The sequence below is a fragment of the Prionailurus bengalensis genome, chromosome D3 (assembly GCF_016509475.1).
Source record: "Prionailurus bengalensis isolate Pbe53 chromosome D3, Fcat_Pben_1.1_paternal_pri, whole genome shotgun sequence".
Taxonomy (NCBI): Eukaryota; Metazoa; Chordata; class Mammalia; order Carnivora; family Felidae; genus Prionailurus; species Prionailurus bengalensis.
The window spans coordinates 33,442,734-33,463,864 of record NC_057356.1 but is presented as its reverse complement, the minus strand read 5'-3'; the positions used below and the strand labels follow the sequence as shown (position 1 = coordinate 33,463,864).

At 43.5% G+C, this 21,131-nt stretch overlaps 1 protein-coding gene across 1 annotated transcript in view; it reads right to left on the bottom strand.

The window, feature by feature from the left end:
• The window catches only part of PIEZO2 (piezo type mechanosensitive ion channel component 2), a 487,982-nt gene that overhangs the window by 392,494 nt on the left and 74,357 nt on the right, over window positions 1–21,131 (bottom strand). Inside the window, 1 exon segment of the mRNA XM_043558273.1 lies at window positions 13,549–13,644. Within this exon segment, the coding sequence (XP_043414208.1) occupies window positions 13,549–13,644 (96 nt within the window).

Genomic DNA, 21,131 nt, shown 5'->3' with positions numbered 1-21,131 from the left:
TTGTTTCTCATGTTGTATTTTACATCTCATTATTTTGTGTATCCCTAGACTGGTTATTGTATATATAGATGATTTGACTACTTTTATCTTTGAGCCTTCATACTAGCTGTGTAGGTGGCTAATGTACCACCTCTACTGTAAGTTTATCAGGAAAAAATAGAAAGGTCCCGAATAAAATCATAAATGAAAGAGAAGTTACATCTGTTACCACAGAAATACAAAGGATCATAAAAGACTACCACAAACGATTATTTACAAATAAATGGACAAGCTGGGAGAAATGGATAAATTTATAGAAACATATAATCTAAGACTGAATCAAGAAATAATATAAAATATTAATAGACCAATACTAGTAATGAAATTGAATCCATAATCAAAAACCTCCCAACAAATAAAAGTCCTAGACCAGATAGCTTCATAGGCAAATTCTACCAAACATTTAACGAAGAGTTAATAGCTATTCTTCCCAAACTATTCCAAAAAAATTAAGAGAAAGGAATGCTTCCAAACTTCTTCTATGAGGCCAGCAATTCTGTGATATCAAAACCAGAAAAAGACATGACAAAAAAGTAAAATTACAGGCCAATATCCCTGATGAACATGGATGCAAAACAAAATTCTCAACAAGATATTAGCAAAGCAATTAGCAAACCACCTTACCAAACAAACAAAAAAGATAAAAACTGTATTATTGTTTCAATAGATAGAGAAAAAGCATTTTATGAAGGTCAACATCTACTTATGCTAAAAAAAAAAACACCTCAACAAAGTGCATATAGAGGGAACACACCTCAGAATAATAAAGGGCATGTATGAAAATCCCACAGCTAACATCATACTCAATGGTGAAAAGCTGAAAGCTTTTCCTCTAAGCTTGGGAACAGGACAAGGGTGCCCCCCCTTGCCACTTGTATTCAGCATAGCATTGGAAGTCCTAGCTACAGCAATCAGACAAGAAAAAGAAATAAAAGGCATTCAAGTTGAAAATAGTAAAACTGTCACTATTTGCAGAAGACAGGAGACTACATATAGAAAAAAACCTAAAGGCTTTACCAGAAAAACCATTCGAACTAATAAATGAATTCAGTAAAGTTACACAATACAAAATTAATATACATTGGGCCCTGGGTGGCTCAGTCGGTTAAGCATCTGACTTTGGCTCAGGTCATGATCTCACAGTTTGGGAGTTCGAGCCCTGTGTCAGGTTCTTTGCTTGTCAGTGCAGAGCCCACTTTGGATCTTCTGTCCCCCCCAACCTCTGCCGTGTGTGCTCTCTCTCTCTCTCTCTCTTTCTCAGAAATAAATAAATATTTTTATTTAAAAAATTAATATGTATTGGGGCACCTGGGTGGTTCAGTCAGTTAAGCATCTGACTTCAGCTCAGGTCATAATCTTGCAGTTCGTGAGTTTAAACCCCATTTTGGGCTCTGTGCTGACAGCTCAGAGTCTGGAACCTGCTTCAGATCCCGTGTCTCCCTCTCTCTCTGCCCCTCCCCTGCTCTGTCTCTGTCTCAAAAATAAACATTAATTTTTTTAAAAAAATAATATACATTAATTCTGCATTTCTATAAACTAATAAACTATCATAAAAAGAAATTTTAAAATCAATCTAATTTACAATTGCATCAAGAAGAATAAAATATGTAGGAATAAATTTAAGCAAGAAGGTGAAAGACCTGTGCTCTGAAAACTATAAGACACTAATGAAAGAAATTGAAGATAAATGGAAAGATATCCATGCTCATGGACTGGAAGAATGAATGCTGTTAAAATGTCTGTACTACCCAAAAGCAATCTACAGATTTACTGCCATCCCTATCAAAATGTCAATTTTTCACAAAAATAGAATAATCCTAAATATTGTATGGAACCACAAAAGACCCTGAATAACCAAAGCAATCTTGAGAAAGAAGAACAAAGTGCATGCATCATGCTCACTGACTTTGAACTATACGGCAAGGCTATGGTAATCAAAACTGTATGATAATGGTACAAAACCAGACACATAGATCAATATAGAAAGCCCAGAAATAAACCCACACTTATGCAGTCAGTTAATCTTCAATAAAGGAGGAGGGGCGCCTGGGTGGCTCCATCGGTTAAGCGTCTGACTTCGGCTCAGGTCATGATCTCACAGTTTGTTGGTTCGAGCCCCGCGTCGGGCTCTTTGCTGACGGCTCAGAGCCTGGAGCCTGCTTCGGATTCTGTGTCTCCCTCTCTCTCTGCTCCTCCCCTGCTCATGCTCTGTCTCCCTCTCTCCTTCAAAAATAAATAAAAACATTAAAAAAAAAACAAAGGAGGAAAGAATATACACTGGGGAAAAGACAGTCTCATCAATAGATGGTGTTGGGAAAACTGGACGGCTCCATGCAAAAGAATGAAACTGGACTATTTTCTATACCAGACACAGAAATAAACCCGAAATAGATTAAAGGTTTAATTGTAAGACCAGAGAATTAAAATACTAGAAGAAACCATAGGCAGTAATCTCTTGGACATTAGTCTTAACAATATATATATATATATATATATATATATATATATATATATATATATATATATATATATTTGATCTGTCTCCTCAGGCAAGGGCAACAAAAGCGAAACTGAATAAATGGGACTACATAAAACTAAAAAGCATCTGCACAGCAAAGCAAACCATCAACAAAACAAAAAGGCAACCTATTTAATGGGAGAAGATATTTGCAAACTATATAACCAATAAGGGGTTAAATCCTTAACACAACTCAGTATCAAAAAATCAAATAATCCAATTTAAAAATGGGCAGAGGACCTGAATAGACATTTCTCCAAAGAGGACCTATAGATGGCACATGAAAAGAGGTTCAATATTACTAATTATCAGGGAAACGCAAATCAAAGCCACAATGAGATGTCATCTGTTGGTGTGTACATGGAGAAGAGGGAACCCTCGTGCAGAGTTGGTGGGGATATAAATTGGTAAAGTCACTGTGGAAAACAGTAAGGAGGTTCCTCAGAAAAAGAAGACTAGAACCACCTTATGATCCAGCAATTCCACTTCTAGGTATTTATCTAAAGAAAATGAAAACATTAATTCAAAAAGATAAATGCACCCTATGGGGGCGCCTGGGTGGCTCAGTCGGTTAAATGTCTGACTCTTGATTTCAACACAGGTCATGATCCCATGGTTTGTGAGATCAGGCCCCACATTGGGCTCTGCACTGATAGTATGGAGACTGTTTGAGATTCTCTCTCTCCCTCTCTCTCCCTGCTCCTCCCCACTTGCTCTCTGTCTGTCTCAAAATAAACAAATAAACTTAACAAAATTTTTTTAAATAATAAAAATAATAATAAATGCACCCTGTGGTCACTGTAGCATTATTTAGCCAAGATATGGAAGCAACCTAAGTGTCCACTGATAGATGAATGGATTAAGAAGATATATAGTGGAATATTCCTCAGCCATAAAAAGAATGAAATCTTGCCATTTGTGACAACATGGATGGACCTAGAGGATACCGCGCTGAGTAAAATATGTCAGACATAGAAAAACAAATATGGTATGATTTCACTTATATGTGGAATCTAAAATACAAATGAGAAACAGACTAGAGAAACAGAACAATCTGGTGGTTGCTGGTGGAGGGTAAGGGATAAGCGAAACGGGAAGAGGATTGAAAAGTACAAACTACCGCTTATCAGATAAATAAGTCATGGGGATGCAATGTACAGAACGGGAACACAGTTAATAATATTTTAACGATTTTATGTGGTAACAGATGGTGGCTAGATTGACGTGATCACATCATTATGCATATAAATGTGGAATCACTATGTTGTGCACCTGAAACTAATATAGCAACGCATGTCAACTATAATTTAAAAAATGCTGCAGGAGAGGCGCTATGATTTCTAGAGCTCTTTATCCATCTGTTCAGCATATATGGCATAAGTAGGTGCCCATGTACGTGACACGTGACCCCCACAGGTAGATCTCTTAATATTGTGTCAAGGACCAGTGCCAAGGACTCAACATATGGGGAAACAAGGACGCTGATAATCTAAGGACCTCGCCCAAGACCACACAGTTAAATAAATAGCAGAGCTGGATTTATATCCTGGGGACAGAGAGCCCATACCATTTACCTCAGTCTATCCAATACAGTCTATCCAGTACAAAGCCTGACAGGGTAGGCAATGGTACATGTTTGTCCAATGAATAAACAAAAGAATAGTAATTTGGAGATGAGATCAACAAACTGATACCAATTCAGGTAAACTGCCTTCCTGTAATGACAGGACCTCATCTGAACAACAGTTAAGGCCATATTACAGGCTTGGTATATCAGAGCCAAATAAAGGAAAGAGTTTGGGATTTCTGAAAACCTATCCCCAGTCATAAACCAACATGATCCAATGCTTGCTGGGCTGAGAATTACATGTATTCCTGAAAGTCCTTCTGTCTGACCGAGCAGTGGTTGCCAAATTTAAAACAAAAGAATGTTACATCTGAACCATCCCGAAAAAGGACCTATAATTAATTCATTCAAAAGTTCGAGAAACAAGCATCTCGTTATTTCTGTTAGCATTCCTCTTGGTGGTGAGCAGATATTAATAGTAAAACACCTAATAATTTACTCAATTAAATATTTTCTTGGGTTTTGCTTTATTATGACATAATAAAACATAGTAATAATAAGCCTAATGGCATAAAGACTAACAGTGTTTTTAACAAAAACCAGATGCAAGCAGTTTTAAATATCTGCTACTATTTCCTCCCTGACGTCTAAACATGTTTTTACAAGTTAACAGACCTCTTCGCTTCTTCATAGAGGAAAATTGAACATCATTCTTTTCTCGGGGTGCTGTTAATGATTCTGGTAAGGTGCATCCTGGGTGAGAACCTCAGAATAAGGCCCTTTTGATGATTATTTTACACACGTACACACACACATACACACACACACACACGCAGTCTCCGTATGATTAGTACAATTTCCACCTAAAGCAGGACCCCTGTTCAGAGCTGGATAGATGAAAATATCTTTTTCTCCCCTGTCATTTTAAAATTAACTTTGGCAATCCTTTACAAAAGTTAACTTGGCCTGCTAACCACTGTCACCAAAGTTCAGTGAAGCCTCATCTCCTTTACTACCCTCTCTAATTCTATCCCCCTTCCAAATGTTGAAAGAGATCCCAACAACGAGGAAAAAAATACATTCTTTGTAACTTACACATGTAAATGCAAGCAAATATACCAGGGGGCCTGTTACCTTATTCAAAATAACAAAGCAAAGTTTATTTTTTAAAAAAAACAAGATATTTCAGGGACTCACTCCTTGGATCACAGGGAAGATAAAAATCTCCTCCACAAACCACGTATTGAAAAATATTTGAAGGCAAAGCCCGAAAGGGTTGGCAGCATGTGGTTCTGTTTTTCCTCTGGCAATCTGGCCTTAGCACAGGACTGGACCCACTACCTGTGCTTCCCCTACCGCAGGAGGAGCTAGCCATCATAAATGAAGACAGAAAACTTAAGATCCACACAGGCACCCGAGGTCTTTCCCTTGCCTCTACCACTGGGAGTGCTGTTCTCACCTCCTACAGGGTTGCCCAATCTTGGCAAACATTTGGGAAGAAGGCTCTCAGAATGAGTATGGGTCTTCAAACAAGAAGACAACTTTGGCATTAGAGAGAATTATACACCTTAGACAACAGTTATCTCTGTATGTCTTAGTGTGTGTGTGTGTGTGTGTGTGTGTGTGTGTGTGTGTGTGTATGTATGTGTGTGTGGGGGGGGCTGGAGAATTCTTAATCATGGAGCCCCCAAAAAGGAAGTGACTATATGAACTGAATAACACTATTAAGATAAGAGCCTTTTATCCAGCAGCCCAAGAGAACACCTGCTGGCAGGACCAAGCAAGCAGACAGAAGCAATTTCCAGCGAACAGCAAATTCACACTGTGGCCAGATGTATGCTTCTAATGTCAGAACAATTATTTATCCAGAGTAAATGAAAAGATGTAAAACTTTTTATTAAAACCAACTGAAAGATGCCCCGGACCCGGAGCATTTACAGAGTCAAGACCCAAGAATTTATGACCAGGTACGTGCAAAGACTCACTCTATCACAGTTTTGTGGGGAAGGACCCATGGAAAGGCTTGATGAGGTGGGGTGGCAGAAGGAGAACAGGCATCTAAGTCTCACAAATGTAGCCTCCCCACCAATTCCTTAATAAGAGGAGACAACAGTAATATGAGAACCTCACTATGGACTATTCCTAGCTTGTTAAGTGGATTTATAATCCGGTTCACAATAAATGTGGGTTTTTCTTTTCACTCCGGGATGGAGGTTCTCCCTTTTCAATAAATCATTTTTCTATCTTCTTATCAAATGAGTTACTATATAGGGAGTGCTTACAATAGACCCTGTGACATAACAGTTGGCTACCTTTACTGTTATTAACATCCTCCCTCCAAGGACATCTCCAGATATGACATCTAACTCTCTGGTCTGGGTCAAGAAGGCACTGCCTACTATTGTAGTCAAGATTCCAGGGTAAATCTAGTTAATCGCTACTTCCTTCAGGATGCTGCCTTCTCGTCGGGGTATCTCATTTGGTAACAATATCCTACATGTAATATATTCTTATATCCACATATATTCATCATGGAAAGATGTTCCGTGTGTATTTGTCCTTTGTGTGCAGCAACAACGGTGTTCTTATTCAAATAAACTTTATGTTTTTGATGTCTTTTGAGAGAAAAAGAGAGTGCAGAGGGAGAGGGAGAGAGAGAATCCCAAGCAGGCTCTACACTCAGCTCAAGCCTGACACGGGGCTCAATCTCAGGATCGTGAGGTCGTGACCTGAGTCGAAATCAAGAGTTGGACGCTTAACCGACTGAGCCACTCAGGCGCCCCACATTCAAATAAACTTTAAACATCCTCATTTATAATGAGGAGAGACCTGAAGATATTTTGTTTATACTAAATATTCTGGGTTTTATCTCTTTTTAAAATTTTTTTTCAATGTTTATTATTTTTGAGAGAGAGACAGAGAGAGAGAGCAAGCAGGGGAGGGGCAGAGAGAGAGGGAGACATGGAATCCGAAGCAGGCTGTAGGCCCTGAGCTGTCGGCACAGAGCCCGATGCAGGGCTCAAACTCATGAATCTGAGCTGAGGTCAGAAGCTCAACTGACTGAGCCACCCAGGCACCCAAGGGTTTTATCTCTTTTCTTAAAATTGACAAGACTAATTACATCACCAGCACCCCCACCCCCACCCCCCGCCATTGAAGGGACTCCAAATGTTGCATAAATCAGACCGAGCTTACTCCTAAGGCCAACTGCAGGAAAGTAGTGTGAGATGAATTTAGAGAGATGACAGCATCACTGAATAATTATATGGCTTTCTCATTCAATAAGATATATAATATCCATGTGTTTGAGAGGCGAAGAACCCTTTTTTCTTCTTTTTATCCTTCACAAATTCAAACATCGTATTTTGTGAAGGGAAGTCTTTGAATTCATATTTGTTGAAAGAAATAACCCGTCACCGTAAGATATATGTTCTATATAACATAAGGCATAGGTCATCAATCTGAACCAATGCAAATTAAAATATCTCCTTTAAATATACTCAAACGATCTCTCCAGACCTGGAGCCTAGTAATCTATCAGCCAATAAGTATTTATTAAGTGACTAGGTTTCCCTTGTCCCTCGCAAATCCCCAGAGGACCTTGTTCTCTCTCGGGGGCATGAGTCAGAACAACATAGTTGCTAAGAGCACAGCCACCCATAGGGCACCTGTGTGTCCTCGGGCTTATTCTCAACTCACCTGGAATTCAGTCTCCATCTGCAGAACAAGGATTTGGGGTAACAGTTTTTAATAACAGCAGCAGCCACTTCAAAATGTCGTTGTGAGACTTAAACTAGTTCATGCACATAAATAATATGTGCTTAGTAGGCAGTGCTATTGGCTTTCTATTAACAGGTTATTTGACCCAAATACTAAAGATTTAGCAAGAAACGTTGGAAATCACGTGATTCTTAGAGATATTGAGAGAGCACTGGAAAAGTCCCGAGGTAAATATTGATGGTGGTCATCCAGATGAGGCTAGGACTTCTAAAACTCTCTCGCTCTGATGTTCAAAGTAATAGTGTACTTCAAAATAATATTATTATTAGCCAATATACACTGAGCATTTACCATGGCCTTCTTCTGCAACTAATATGTTTTATTACTTATATTCCATTCAAACAAAACACTCTTCCACCATATTGGCTGATGTGGTATACTCCATACGCCACAAGGTATAGGGAAGCTGTGTCTGGTTAGAGAACTTAGTATCTTGGGGCACCTGGTTAAGGCATTATCAGTTGGTTAAGCCTCCAAATCTTGATTTCGCCTCAGGCCATGACCTCACAGCTCATGGGTTTCAGCTGTATCAGGCTCTGGGCTGGCAGCATGGAGCCTGCTTGGGATTCTCTCTTTCTCCCTCCCTCTCTCTCTTTCTGCCCCTCCCATACTCATGCTTGCTCTCTCTCTCTCTCTCTCTCTCTCTCTCTCTCAAAAATAAATACATAAACTTAAAAAAAAAACTTAGTATCTCCTCAACTTCAAATGTATGAGCCACTTGAAGCTAATTATATATTAGTGTTTAATGGAGTGCAGTCTCAATCCCAATGCAAAGCACACCGTTAGGGAAACAGCAGAAAAAGATTTCTTTTCCTTCCTACAGTATTATATGCTTAAATAAAATGCCTATAAGAGCATAAAACATCTTGATTTACTAAATTACTCATGATCTTCTGACCCCAATTAAGTCTGAAATAGCAAAATCCCATGGCCCATTGTACCCTAAGCTTCTGTCTCCGAGGGATGAAAATATACAATAAACTGTTCTATGATGTTTGCTATTATGGAGACTGAGGTAAGCATAAGACCATAGCTATGTTTATAAATGCTTCTAAAATGAGAAAGTGTGAGTATAAATTCACTCATTCATTCATTCCATAAATATTTACTGACTGCCTTACTATACACCAGACATTGTTTCTGTGACCTGGAAATACAGGAGTAAACAAAACAGCAAAATCCTTCCCATCTTGAAGTTTACATGTCAGAAGGGAAAGAGACTCAGATAATAAATGCATTAAAATGGGACTCTGGCTCAGTTTCAGAGGCAACCCTAAAAGAGCTGAGGAACCAAGCCTCCCTCACTTTCCAATGAATGCTATGGCAAAGGACATTTGTTCTCAACCCGTGGTTCCTTCCCCCGAAGAGGATATGAAACAGAATGGTGGAGAAGCCGAGAGAATTTACTATCTTAGAAAGATTTTCAAGCCTAGTGAGAGTGGCTTCCCAGAGACACCCCTGTGAGCTCCAGGGCCTGGAGCGGCTCTGAAATATGACTTGCCTGGGAAATCCGAAGGGCAAGAAGAGGGGTGAGGGTCTTGCTGAGGTAAGTAATTGCACGCTGACCTATGGCAGATGAAAGGTGCCTGTCCTCCATGGCCTGAGTGTGCACACCCGTGTGTGTGTGTGTATGAGAGAGAGAGAGAGAGAGAGAGAGAGAGAGAGAGAGAGAGAGAGAGAGAAAGCGAGAGAGGGGGGAATTGGAGGGGAGAGAGAGCTCCCTTCAGACATCAACTCCCAGGGAGAAATTCCAAGGCCTCTTGACAGCTGGGAAATGGGGTGCCTAGTCCTCAGAGGCGATTCCAAACTTACACCTCAGCTTCCTGCACATGGCAGTTTAGGAGGGATTCTGACAGGAGGAAGCGTCTCCAGCTCAAGTCCACCTGGATGGAGCGGTGGAAAAATCACGCTTCAGTAACTAGGGATGTTTTGTCTGGTGGAAAACAGACTGAAGGGAAAGATCCCCTCCACCACCCCTCCTGACAGTTGAAAAGCTATGTGTAGTTCACTGACCACGAACATGGAACTGTCTCATTTGCCTCACATGACTCTTATTAGTAAGAGTGCCAGGCATGCCTGTCCACACAGATCGGTCCCCTGACTGCCTTCTGTGGTTCTAGTGACACTCAGGTGGCTCTTGTGTCCCAGTTCTGCTCATGACACCCCTGACTCCCCCCCCACTGTAGTCTAATCCAGTCCCATCACAATATTGCAATAATGTAATTATATAATCTTCTAATGACTATAGTCCTCCAGCCTCTGTTAGCTCTTTTTTTTTTAAGTTTATTTATTTATTTTGAGAGAGAGAGAGAACGAGCAAGCACGAGCAGGGGAGGGTAGAGAGAGGGAGAGAGAGAATCCCAAGCAAGCTCCAAGCAGTCAGTGCAAAACCAATGTGGGCTCAAACTCACAAACCACGAGATCATGACCTGAGCTGAACTCAAGAGTCAGATGCTTAACCCACCGAGCCACCCAGACACCCCTGTTGACTCTTTTTTTTTTTTTACAGTTTTTTAAGTTTATTTATTTGAGAAAGACAGAGACAGTGTGAGCAGAGGAGGGGCAGAGAGAGGGGGAGAGAATCCCAAGCAGGCTCCGCACCGTCAGCACAGAGCCTGATGCCCGATGCGGGGCTCAAACCCACGAAATCGTGAGGCCGGGAACTAAGCCACAGAAACACCCTCCAAGCTGCAACCCTGAAACTCTCCACCTGCTTGTCCCTCTATGGATACACTTAGAGGAAACATAATCACACAAGAGTGAAAGAAATCCAACAGACCAAATGCAGGGCACGGGGTCACGCGGTAACTTTTACACATCAGCACCATGCTTCCAGTCTAGGGGGTCCACGTCATTACCTGGTCCCTGCAATGCGCACAGACGCCTTTGGCTCCAGGGGCAGTCCAAACTCACTTGTGGCTTCAGGCAGACAGTCTGCGAGCAGGCAGCACAGAGGCTGCTGACAGTTCTTTCAGTTTGACAACGTGCTCTCCTAACGATTCATGAGAAACGTAGGTGAACGCGAATTTGGAGGTCCGAGCATGTCGGAGCCTGACTCTTCCTGAAAAGCCACACTGTGGTCACTCTGCCAGACCCACCACTGCTTGTGTCTATGCCACGTCGGCTTGCAGGTCCCGGACCACGCACTGCCAGAAATGCCCAGTGTGCGTATGTCCAAACACAGACTTTAGAAATGTCTGGATTGTGAGCCCTGCATGTTCAGAAAAAAATATGTGGGGTATCCTCGCCTAGAGACCCTCTGTGTCTCCATAAACAAACAAGCAAACAGATAAATAAGTGAGGTTACTGTATCTGAATATCAGTCCTGTGTCTTAGCTCCTTGGTCCTGAAGTGCAGGAAAGAGGAAAGTACTCACAACAGTGCTTCCCTATACTAGCTTCACAGATGCCTGTGGGTTTCCGTTTCAAGCCCAGTGCCTCCCTCTCTCCCATTAGGAGCAGCACCAGCAGACGTGCGTGCTGATCATGCTTTGCCTGGGCACCGACCTTGCAACATTGTGAATTCGGGATATTTCTTTACATAGAGAAGAACGGCTTTTTGCTTTTGATTTCATGCTTCACCTCCTGACAGTGTCAGTCCCTGGTGCACCAGGTAGAAACATTGGGCCGATTGTCCCGCGCTTCTGAAATAGTCACACGACCACCCCTGCAGAGACTGAGGCAACTCGACAGAAAGCAGGGCTGGTTAGTTGGGAAGAAGGCAAAGCCAGGCACTGTCATGAAGGGAGAAAATTCCAGTTACCTGATTTTCAGATAAAACCATAAGGAGATACCTTGATATAAAAGTAACAGATCATTTAATTGAACATATACAGGTACTCCTTTTTTATTTTTTTTAATGTTTATTTATTTTTGAGAGACAGAGAGAGAGACGGGTACGAGCGGGGGAGGGCAGAGAGAGAGCCAGACACAGAATCAGAAGCAGGCTCCAGGCTCTGAGCTCTCAGCACAGAGCCCGATGTGGGGCTTGAACTCACAAACCATGAGATCATGACCTGACCCGACGTCAGACGCTTAATGGACTGAGCCAGCCAGGTGCCCCCAGGTACTCATTTTTAAAGCACTTGTTTCTGAATGTGTATGATACCCCCCCCCTTTTTTTTTTAAGCATGAGCTCCAGGCCAAGCCATGAAATACAAGTTGCCTGTATGTTATAACCTTGGTTCTGAGGCCAGAAATTACTCTGTTTCAATGTCTTCGTTTATGCTGAACTGTAGGAATGAGGCAAGAGTGGGTGTGGTCCCCTGAACAAGGGATCTTGAGGTTTGATAAGGATTATGCTTGCACTCACTTTTCTCCAGCTCTTCCTCACTTGTTGTAGTAAGGATTTAAGTGACTTCGAAGAGCCCTTACTTAGGGGGGCACCTGAGTGGCTCAGTCGGTTAAGCATCTGACTCTTGATTTCAGTTTAGGTCATGATCTCACGGTTCGTCAGTTCGAGCCCCACATCGGGCTCTGGGCTGTCAGTGAGAGATTCTCTTTCTCTTTCTCTCTCTCTCTCTCTCTCTCTCTGCCCCTCTCCCACTCTCATGTGCTCTCTGTCTCAAAATAAATAAATAAACTTAAAAAAAAAAACAAACAAGAGTGGTTACTCCTGTTCTCCCTCAGGCAGGAAAGTCAACACGGCGGCTGCAGTCCTCACTATTCAGATGAAGAATCATAATATGCATTATAAATGCAATAGTTCAGGAAAGACAGAGCCATTATTTGCTGTTCTGCATACACCAAGTCGTCACCTCTTTTCCTGAAGACTCACCACAAGTTGATAAGTTGGTGGCAGTGACCAATGGCCTTTCCCGCACCACCCTGTTGGTTGGGCCAAACACAACTTCCTTTTTTTTCCATGTTAATATACAGCCATCTCACCTGAGACACTGGGCACAGTCTTTATTTCTGACGGTATTGTTTGGAAAAATTGACCTGGTGTGGTTTAAAGTTCACACTTGTGGAAGAACTTCAAATAGGGAAACTCAGAAGGCAGACCATGCCTCCTAATTTGAACCTCAGAAAAAATCGTCACATTCTTTTCTATGCCTTCAGATTCTTGCAGGGCAACGGGAAATGGATCCAAAATTTTGCAGCAACATGCTTGAGAAACCCTCCCCCGGACTCAGATTACTCTCTTCCAGTGCTTGATTGAGGCATATGGAAGAGATCTCAGCTGATGTATAAACAAGTCATGACTGGGACCCGGCCTCCTACCCAGTACTCCTGCTACGTGGCTTGGAAATGTGAAGACGGTGCTCTGCCTCCTTTCCACTTGCCACCACATTCTCCCCAGCAATCCAATATGCAAAGCGTGTGCCAATGTTGCTCCGCCCTCTGCCTTATTTTGTTGAAAATACCCTGAGTTCACCTTAACCAGCCAGAATGTTCCAGGTACACTGCAAGCGTACCAACGAAGACCGACTTGGGAACTTGTGGGGGAGGATAGCTCTGTAAATGACAAAAACGTGTCACCAACCAGCTCCACGCTACTCAACTTGCAGCTGCTCAAACACTTGCCCGCTCCCAACGGGACCAGCACGACGCACAGACAGCATCTCTCGTATCAGATAAAGACAGACCCAGAAGCCCAGCGAAATGCATTCCGACCTCAGCAGAGAACAGCACACGTCTCTTACCTTGCATCGTTGCTTTTGTTGGTTCCGAGAACAGGGGGATGAGCAAGAGGTAGATGAGGTAGACAAAGGAGAGCCCATTGTACCGGAACGCACACGCTGCGGTTGGGAAGAGAAATGAGAGGGAGAGCGTCATTAACAATGGCAGGCTGATGGGACCAGGGTGCACAGGGCCTGCGTGGGTGACTGCATCAGCCGTCGCTAGATCAAATGGCGACCTAAGCAGATAAGTCAATTAGGAAGTAAAAATTCAGGCTTTCTTCTGTGTTCCTCACTCTGTCGAGCACCATTAGAAATGCAGAATTAAAACGCATGATCCCTGCTCTTAAAATCTACCCAGGAAGGCAGCACCCACATACCTGAATGAAGGCAGTCCACAAATGAGTCATAAGTTAAGCTGGAGAAATTAACATTGCTACAGAAATATAGAGGCAACGGGATTGGGGAGGGTTTGGGATGCGCGGGGAAGGTTTTTCCATGGAAGAGAGGAGACAGAAGAGACAGACAACAGAAAGATATTTGGTAAACGCTCCATGGCAGGGCTTTACACACATTTTCTCATTTAATCCTACTCATTTTATGAGTAGGAACAGTCAGGCTCAGAAAGACTCAACCGCTCACCTGAATCTCCCAACTAGGATTTGACCGAGTTAGAATTAAGCTCAGACCTGCCAGGCTCCCGACCCTACACTCCTTCTTCTGCATCGCTGATCTGACACACAGAACTCCAACGACTGGCTCCAGTGCGTGCCTTAGCTCTCCAGGTTCCCATTTCCCCATCTGTGAGGCACACATGATAACTGTCTCTAACTCATTGACTCATTATGAGGGATAAATAGAAAGATATAATATGATAATACCTATGGCTCAGCGTCTTATACCCAGGAGGCCCTCAAAAACATGAGCATTTATCATATCATCCTCATTATTATCCAGGGAGAAGAAAGTGTGCAGTGTTCCATGCAGAAAGAAAATGAGCACATTATAGCAATAAGAAATAAATTTACTGGCTGACTAAAGAAAAACTAAAGACGAGAAGGACTGAATATGAACCTGTGAGGTGAGGAAATCTGTTTAATGATTACACAGATGGAAACATGTTGGAATGAAAGTTGGGAGGAGAGTAAATAGAAGGCAGTGGACTATGGAGTTGATGTTAGCACATAACCACAATAATAATTATTACTATTAAATAATAATAATGATGATGATGATGATGATGATGATGATGATGATCTGGTGACTGTGTGAGAAATTTGGACTGGGAGAGAGTGAAACTGAAAAGTTGTGGTAATTGGGGAATAAATGAGGATTCCAGACAGGGCAGTGATGACAGCAAGTTTAAAAAGCAGCAGATGGAATAAAAAAGCATTTTGTAAAATAAATATGGAGAGGTGTGAAGAGAAATTATACAACAGTGACTCCAAGGCTTGTAACCCAGGCAATGATAAGGATTACTGCCATGGAGAAGAGGGATTTAAGAAGTGGTAAGTTTAGGGGCGTCTGGGTGGCTCAGTTGGTTAAGTGTCCAACTTCGGCTCAGGTCATGACCTCACGGTTCGTGAGTTTGAGCCCCACACTGTGCTCTTTGCTGTCAGCACAGAGCCTGCTTCAGATCCTCTGTCCCCCTCTCTTTCTGCTCCTCCTCTGTTTGTTCTCTCTCTCTGTCTCTCTCTCTCTCTCTCAAAATAAATAAACAAACTTTAAAAAAATATGAGTTTACCTTTAGACAAACTCACAGAATTAAATCACAGGGTGGGGACCAGATGGAAATAGCCAGTCGTTAGCATGGACAGCATCTTGCTTAGGGCTCTAGGGGGAAAGGGAGCTGCAGCCTGAGCACAGTGTTCGCAGAAATGACAAGAAGGGACAGATTCTCCCAAGGTAAGAGCAATGGACAGATGTACACAAGACAGAAGCATCTGCCCCGACTGCTGCCTGCATATGGGGTAAAGATGGAGGGGAAACTGGCAGGTATGCAAGAAAAAAATTTAGGACAGACATGAGAAAATCCAGGAAGGTCCAGTTTCACAAGAGAACAAGTTTTCACGAAAAAGTTCACTACGACAGAGAGATGAATTGAGCACCAGCAAGGATGTCTTCGAAGGTCTCTGAAGGAGGAGGTCGTCACATGGAAACGCAAGAGAAGCACTGTTGTAACCAAGAAGTAGGAAACGAGAAGGGGAGTCCGGGGGGGTCAAGAGACCCTGAGAGGATTGAGTAGGGGAGACATGGCACGGGCAAGGCCTGGGTGCCCTTGGTCAGAGGGTGGAGCATCTGGAACCACAGGACAATCCAGTGTGGAATGCACATTGGGACTCACAGACATGGTTCCCACGCGGGGAGACCAGATCCAGGAGGGCTGATCTTGAGACAGAATTTGAACAGCAGGAGCATGGCATAGGCCAGCCCCCAGCCCTCGCTTCTGGTGGCTTACTCTAGAGTCCAGCAATCAGCGGCACAGTAGGGCAAAGTGAGGGATGGTATCCTAAGGAAAGGAGGAATTCAGAAAACGTGCTTTTTCATTCCAAAAGAATCACGCACATATCTGTAGCTGTTTACACCATCACTGACATTCCTAATCTCCTTTATGGAAAGACCCAAAGCAGGAATAAACGTTCACACTATTGATGGGGCTGATAGGAAAATATATAAATGGGACAATGTAAAGGAATAAAAACATATGCTTGAATTGGCTTTCTAGATTGTTTTTCCTTCTGTCTCTTATTTCTCATCCACAGCTGAAGCTCCTTAAAAACAATTCAAAGATATTTGGTTATTCATTCAGCTAACAAATATTTATTGAGTGTGTACTATGTGCCGGGACCCCCAAAGATCCTCCTCTGCCTTTGGGAACTCACATTTTGGTGAGGAGACGTATGAGGAACAACAAACACAAGGTCAACCACCAGCAGGTGAGCCAGCTGACCGAGTCTCCCGTGGGAGAGGGTGCCGGGGCGGGGACTTGGAGCAGAAGCGGGCGCGGCCTGGGTGACCCGCCCCAGAGTGTCCCACAGGGCACCAGTGTGCCAGCAGAGTCCTGGATGGGGCCAGACCGGGTGCACCTTGCAAGGAAGGGATCAGAAGACACTGGCTGTCACTCTGAGATGTCAGTTCTGTGCCGGTTTTCACCCTCAGTTCCAGGCTGCAAGCCCAGCTCCTGCCTACGCCCGCGGCTCCGTGCCTCAGTTCACACCCTGCGTGCTGCGCCGCTGCCCAGCTAAAGAGCCAGCACCCTCCATATGCTGCTTCCTGCCTGTAGGCTTCGCCCGCACCCCTCCCTCCGACCACAACACCTTTCCATCCTTCCTCCACCAAGCATCTTGCCACGTGGCTTATGTGTGTCCTCCTCTGGCTCATCACCCACGTCCACAGCCTCCCAAACAGGTGCATTTCACCCCCTGGTGCCTCTCCCAGGTCACTTCTCATTCAGCGTCGCATGCATCAGTACAGATGCCTGTGACCACCTCTGCTGTCTCCAGGGCCCCGTGCACAGGGGGTGCTCAGACCCACGAGAATCACGAAAAGTGCATAAATGAATGAAATGGAATGGAAAAGACGTGAGGGCATCCAGAAAGAGAAGCAGGCTATCCAAGTGTGCAGCCTGCCCGGCAGCAGAAACACACCACAATGGACATTTAAATAAAAACATCACAACTGACATTTACACAACCGTAAACAAAATACACATCTAAACAACTGGAACATTTCTTTCCCTTCAGCCCTACCCTAGGGGTTTTGTCCATGTTCATTAGTATTGTGCAGCAAAATTACCCATTCCTGAGTATTTCTGGGGGAAAAACTCAAGTAGAATTCACTTTAACGAGCACTCACAGTGACTTATCCGCTGTGCATGTGTCTCATAACAGCTTACAAAAATGTGCTTGCTATGTGTCAAGCCCTGACGTGTGCACTCCATGCACACTGACCATATGATTACCATGCCCCTTTCACAGGGACTGTTACTACTCTCCCTCTACACACGAAAAACCAGGAAGCGCAGGTAAGTAACCAGGCTGAGGATTGAGCCGGGGAGTCTAGTCCCCGAGGCTGCACAATCATTAGGAAGCATCGAGGCCTCACGATGGCTCCATGCCATCACCTGTCTATCCTGTCCCCAGTTAACCGTCAGGGGCTCAGTGAGCCAGAGCCTTCCCTCCACAGGATGACAAACGCTCTGCAGGTATCAGTCTTGCTGTTTCAGTTTTATAACCTCACTCTGTCAGGTTTCCAATTATGCATAGTGGAAATGTGTATACTGGGGACATTCCCCAAGACTGACTTTGGAGGCGGAGAAAGGAGACCGCTGTTGGGGTCTCGCATCACAGCCTTTGGTAACCACTATTCACAGCTAAGTCCGAAGACCTGAAGGAGAGGACAAGGACAATGGTCCCCCGTAATGGCCACCTCCTGGTTGTCATGCCCATATGTAATCCCCTGCTTCTGAATACGGGCTGGAGCCAGTGACTCCCCGTGAAGAGAGACAGTAAAAGTATCCTGCTACCACTTGGTGGCTTCTATTCTGGGTGCCCCTCTGCCTCTCCCCTTGCTCACCAGGCATGTGGCAAGGGGCTGAAGTCTCCAGCGAGCAGCCAGCCCTCTCCGGCCAACAGCCACACGAGTTAGCTTGGAGGCAGCTCATCTGGAGACGGTGACCTCACCCCCACCCCCCCACCCCGCCTTGACTGCAGCCTTGTGAGACAGGCTGCACCACATGCGGAGCCACACCTGGGTTCCTGACTCCCAGAAACTCTCAGATAGTTTGAGCTGCTAAATACCTAGGCAATTTGTATGCATTAAGAGATACCCACACTTAAAAATCAAGCCACTTCTAAAAATCCAACTTCATTTATTTTTGTCTGAAATTATCCCATTTGACTGATGACAGTGGCCCAACAAGATGAATTCCCTGCTTTATTTTTTTGTGTGAAGTTGCTATCCAGGAGCTCACCCAAGCTGCTGGGGACTCTGAATGACATTTCCTTTCTTCTTTTTTTTTTTAATGTTTATTTTTTGAGACTGAGAGAGAGAGAGAGAGAGAGAGAGAGAGAGAGAGCATGAGCGGGAGAGAAGCAGAGAGAGAGAATGACACAGAATCCGAAGCAGGCTCCAGGCTCCTGAGCAGTCAGTACACAGCCGGACACAGGGCTTGAACTCACAAACCGCGAGATTGTGACCTGAGCTGAAGTCGGACACTTAACGGACTGAACCACCCAGGCACCCCTAAATGACATTTCTAAGTGAGTTATCCCCATCAAGCGCAAAATGTGCCTTTGAACTTGCTGAGGCAGCACATGTGAGCTAGAAAAGCCTTAGAAGGCAAAGAGCAATCGCTCCTTCATCAAGCATGATGTTGCCTTTGTTCAGGAGCACATGTGCAATTCTTCGTAATGAGCTCTTGTGTTCTGTCTGCACTGTGTTCCAGATACCCCTCACCTCTCTTGGACAGTCAAGACACCTGGACCTCTGCCCTCTGCCTCAAGAACTTTACTGTTGATAGTACAATTTTTTTTTTGAAATTGCTCAAAGGAGAAAGATTCTTTGCTTTGGCTAAGAATGTACTACAGTTTCCACTATTCCTACCTGGTTTTAATGACCCAGAATTATATGGAACCCCCCCCCAAAAGGGTGACAACAGTTGACAGGAATTTCCCAAACAAAAGACCTTGCCAGGCCTAGAGGGCCCACAATTACAAACCAGGAGTCAACAAGTTATCAAGTGAAGTGGTTTATAAATGCGAATACCATCGTTTGAACTGTAAACAATTGAACTTGCCTCATTAAGGAACTTCATTTTGTAAAGATCAAAGTTGGCAAGCAGTTTTGGGAAAACTCTCCCAACAGGACTTTGACAATTCATCAAAATGAGAAGGGGAAAAATCTGTTGCAAGTATGAAATTGTTAAGATGACCATGCAACATTATTTTAAATTTATTTTTATTTTTTTAATGTTTATTTATTTTTGAGAGAGAGAGAGAGACAGAGTGCAAGTGGGGGAGGGGCAGAGAGAGAGAGGGAGACACAGAGTCCAAAGAGGCTCTGAGCCAACAGCACAGAGCCCGACGCAGGGCCTGAACTCACTGACTGTGAGATCATGACCAGTGAGATCATGACCCGAGTTGAAGTCAGATGCCCAACTGACTGAGCCACCCAGGTACCCCTGTCATGCAACATTTATAAAAATACTTGATTGCAGTTTGTGTACAGATCTTCCTCGACTTACAGTGGGGTTACGTCCCAATGAAACCAAAGTAAGATGAAAATAATGATAGTCTAAAATGTATTAATACACCTAACCTACTGAACGTCATAGCTCAGCCCAGACTGCCTTAAACGTGCGAAGGACACTTACTTTTTTGTAACGTTTATTCATTTTTTGATAGAGACAGAGCGTGAGTGGGGGAGGGTCAGAGAGAGAGGGAGACACAGAATCTGAAATAGGCTTCAGGCTCTGAGCTGTCAGCCCAGAGCCGATGTGGGGCTCAAACTCATGGACCGTGAGATCACGACCTGAGCCGAAGTCGGATGGACCGTGAGATCATGACCTGAGCCGAAGTCGGACGCCCAACCGACTGAGCCACCCAGGCGCCCCAAAGGACACTTACTTTAGCCTACAATTAAAGGAATCATCTGACACAAGCCGATTTTATAATCAAGTGTTGAATCGCTGGTGCAACTGACTGAATACTGTACTGAAAGTGACAAACACAATGGCTGTCTGGATATAGAATGGCAAGAATGTAAGTCTTACGGCTACTGACCCTCATACCCGGTGTGGTGAACGGGGAGCAGCGGCTGCTACCACCCAGCATCGTGAGAGAACATTGCACTGCAGGCCGCCAGCCCAAATTCCAAGTTCAAAATACAGTTTCTACTGAATGCATATTGCTTTTGTCCAATCATCCGCCGAAAGGCGGGACCATCTGTATAATAATTTCCCCTTGACTACAATATGATCGCGGAAAGGTTTAAACAACTTTAATTTACCCTTCCATAATAGTTGAAGGCAATAATTTTAGATTATGTTATTAAAGGTAAGGGCTCACAGAGTTGAATTTTTAGCCAGATGTGATCTCCTACTTCCTTCATACCCTGTAGCAAAGCCAAACAGCATCTCACTATTGATGGCCTCGGAGACAATGCTTTAAATGTTTAGAATCTCCATTTCAACTAAGTACATTCTAAATGCTCTTTATTGCCTCAAGGAGTTTTGTTTATTTTAACAGTTGCCAGAGCAGTAGAAACACAGTATTCAGAACAAGCAACTTCAGCACCAAGTGACAAAAGAGTTCTGTCCATTCAGTGATTCCAGAAATTTTTTGTTTGTTCGTACTTTTAATATTTTTTCCTTCTCCACTCTGGAGCATTTAATTGCTTTTAAAAGGATGTCCTCTCAAAATCCTGGTTATTTTATTTTTAAAAAATGACAACAAGAGAATCAGCTGCAAGTATTTACAATGGAGCAGGGAAAAAAATTAAACAATGGTAGATTTTTCCTAAGGAAAGCTATCAAAGAAGAGGGACAGGAAAAAGGCTGTTATGTCACCTGATTCATTGTCTATTTGTGTAGAATTCTTTTTCCCATT